Source organism: Dendrobium catenatum, unplaced genomic scaffold (genome assembly GCF_001605985.2).
Source record: "Dendrobium catenatum unplaced genomic scaffold, ASM160598v2 fragScaff_scaffold_1504, whole genome shotgun sequence".
Classification (NCBI taxonomy): Eukaryota; Viridiplantae; Streptophyta; class Magnoliopsida; order Asparagales; family Orchidaceae; genus Dendrobium; species Dendrobium catenatum.
Window position 1 is genome coordinate 175,432 of NW_021319966.1, and position 2,527 is coordinate 177,958.

General features: G+C 41.9%; 1 protein-coding gene across 1 annotated transcript in view; it reads left to right on the plus strand.

Annotated features, from left to right (window-relative positions):
- Positions 1 to 1,166, plus strand: part of LOC110095669 (cationic amino acid transporter 6, chloroplastic) — a 6,612-nt gene extending 5,446 nt beyond the window's left edge. The window contains exons 4-5 of the mRNA XM_020821300.2: positions 258 to 489; positions 564 to 1,166. Of these exons, the coding sequence (XP_020676959.2) occupies positions 258 to 489; positions 564 to 1,147 (816 nt within the window). The 3' untranslated portion in view covers positions 1,148 to 1,166. The remainder of the gene's footprint in view (positions 1 to 257; positions 490 to 563) is intronic.
- Positions 1,167 to 2,527: the final 1,361 nt, after the last annotated feature.

Genomic DNA, 2,527 nt, shown 5'->3' on the forward strand with positions numbered 1-2,527 from the left:
ATGGTTTTTTGATAAAATTTTGAGTAAAAAATTAAAGAATCGTTGGAAATTATGCTTTTATCCCAATTTTAGACCGTTATGCCAAAATTAATTAGTTTTCTTTTTAATTATATTTTAATCTTACTTAAAGTTATATAACCATATCCTTTGTGTCGAAATATGATATTTTATTTGAAAAATACTTATAAAATTTTAAAATATTTACTTATATTTATTTATTTGTTACAAATGATAAAATGTTTTCTTTGGTGGCGCAGATCGACGGTGAGGCTCCGTTCTCGTCTGCGTTTAAGGGATCGGACGGCTGGGGATGGGTCTCGAATGTGATCGGCGTGGGGGCCAGCTTCGGCATATTAACCTCAATCCTTGTCTCGATGTTGGGCCAGGCCCGATATCTCTGCGTTATTGCTCGGGCCCACGTTGTTCCGGCCCGGCTCGCCAAGGTTCACCCCGCCACCTCCACGCCTGTGAACGCCTCTCTCTTCCTCGGTAAAAATCTAAAAACCTCTTTTTGTTTGCAATAAATCGAGTTCTAGGGGCCTATTTGTGAATTATTTTCTCAGGCGGCTTGACGGCTGCCATTGCGCTCTTCACGGACCTCAACGTGCTTCTCAACCTGGTAACGATCGGCACCCTTTTCGTCTTCTACATGGTGGCTAACGCCGTCATTTACCGGCGTTACGTGTCGGTGGGGTCAACCAATCCCTGGCCCACCGCCATCTTCCTCATCTTCTTCTCCCTCTCCGCCATCGCCTTTACTCTCTGCTGGCGTTTCCTCCCGACCGGCGGCGGCGCCTTCAAGACGTTTATTCTTTCCGGCAGCGCCGTCGCGGCGGCAGCGTCGCTCAGCGTGTTCGGGTTGTGTGTCCCACAGGCAAGGGAGCCGGAGCTGTGGGGCTTGCCGCTGATGCCGGTCGTACCGGCGATCTCCATTTTTCTCAACGTTTTTCTGCTCGGATTGCTTGACCGGCCGTCGTACGTTCGATTTGGTCTGTTCACGGCTTTTTCCGTCGTATTCTACTTACTTTATGGCGTTCATGCGAGCTTCGACGCAGAGGAATGCGGCGAGCTGTCAGCAGAGGCCCAGATTTGTATCTCTTTGGCTCGACCGGTGGTGGCCGGCGATGGCTGGACATACAAGGTGTAAATTATTGAAAATAGTGCTTTTTTTTTGGGGAAATTGAGGGCATCAGCCCATATATTATGTAAAAAAAGGTTACATATAAGGTATAATAAAAAGATTAGATCTCATACAAATAAGAAGAGTAATAATAAAAAACCTATACCTCCCAAAGAGTCAAAAACAAAAAAATACAAAGTGAAGAAGCTACCCAAAATAATAGGCAAGAGCACCAAAATTGAACCCAGACTGCTAATCGCATAAACCAACAGATATCCAGTGTCACCGAACAGAAACCTCATAGTTGCCCAATAGGCCCTTCAAGGAGATGATTAGCAGCTACATCATCGTCCTTCATCGAAAATCTGCCAAATAGAACAGTCCAAGGTTGCCAAAAAGACCATCCAAGGACCTGAAACTTCGAGAGCAGCAAGAAACTTTCCGAGAAAGAGTTCCAGCCATAAGCAGTCAATCAAAAACCAACGCAAGCTGCTCGGGATCCGAACAAAAATTCCATCCAGGACACCCTTCCTACCTGATCAGCTCAAAAAAACAACAAAACCAACCTTGATAGCAGAAAGCAATAATCCTCCAACCCAAAAAATCACATACTTCCATCAGAAAAACCAATCAGGTACAAGAATAACCACCCAGCCAAAACAACATTAAGAAGGCCAAGGAATTCTCAGATTATCATAGTTCTTCCAGGTGGATACCTTCTCCTCTACCGCCAATTTGATGAGATAACATAAAGTTGAGACACTTCTAAATTTAAAGTTGAATCTTCTTTCATTTCTTTCCCTCCAAAGATAGTATGTGGCACAAAAAATAGTAAGGAGGAGAAAATCTTTTTGATTTTTCAACAAGTATCTCCTTTCATCCAAGAATTAAATAACTTGAAGAAGCCGAGGTCTCAAAAGAAAATCTCCAAAAATAGGGAAAAAAATTTTAAGACAGAAAAGGCATAGTCACATTCAAAGAGGATGTGAAAATTAGTCTCATGGTGAGAAGAGCATAAAAAGCAATTTGGCTGCACCACAATGTTTCTTTTGATAAGCTCCTCCACCGTTTTAAGCCCACCATTAACAAAAATCCAAGTGTAAATTGAATATTTCATAGCATGATAATTGTGCCACACAAATTTATACCAATCAGTAATAGCCTCCTCCCGATAGTAAAATTTGATAAAAAAAAAAGAAAAATAAAGTTGCTTCCTATCTTTCCAAATAATAGCATAATTAGAGTAAGACGATCTAGAAATTTGCCCCAATGTTTGAGATAATACCTCTTTAACATTGCTCGGAAAAATCCAATCACCCTCCACCAGAAAATCAGAAACCTTAGCATGATGTTGAATAGAAGTTTCCAAGTTACAGTTGGGAAGAACAGTCAAAAGGACCTACCACC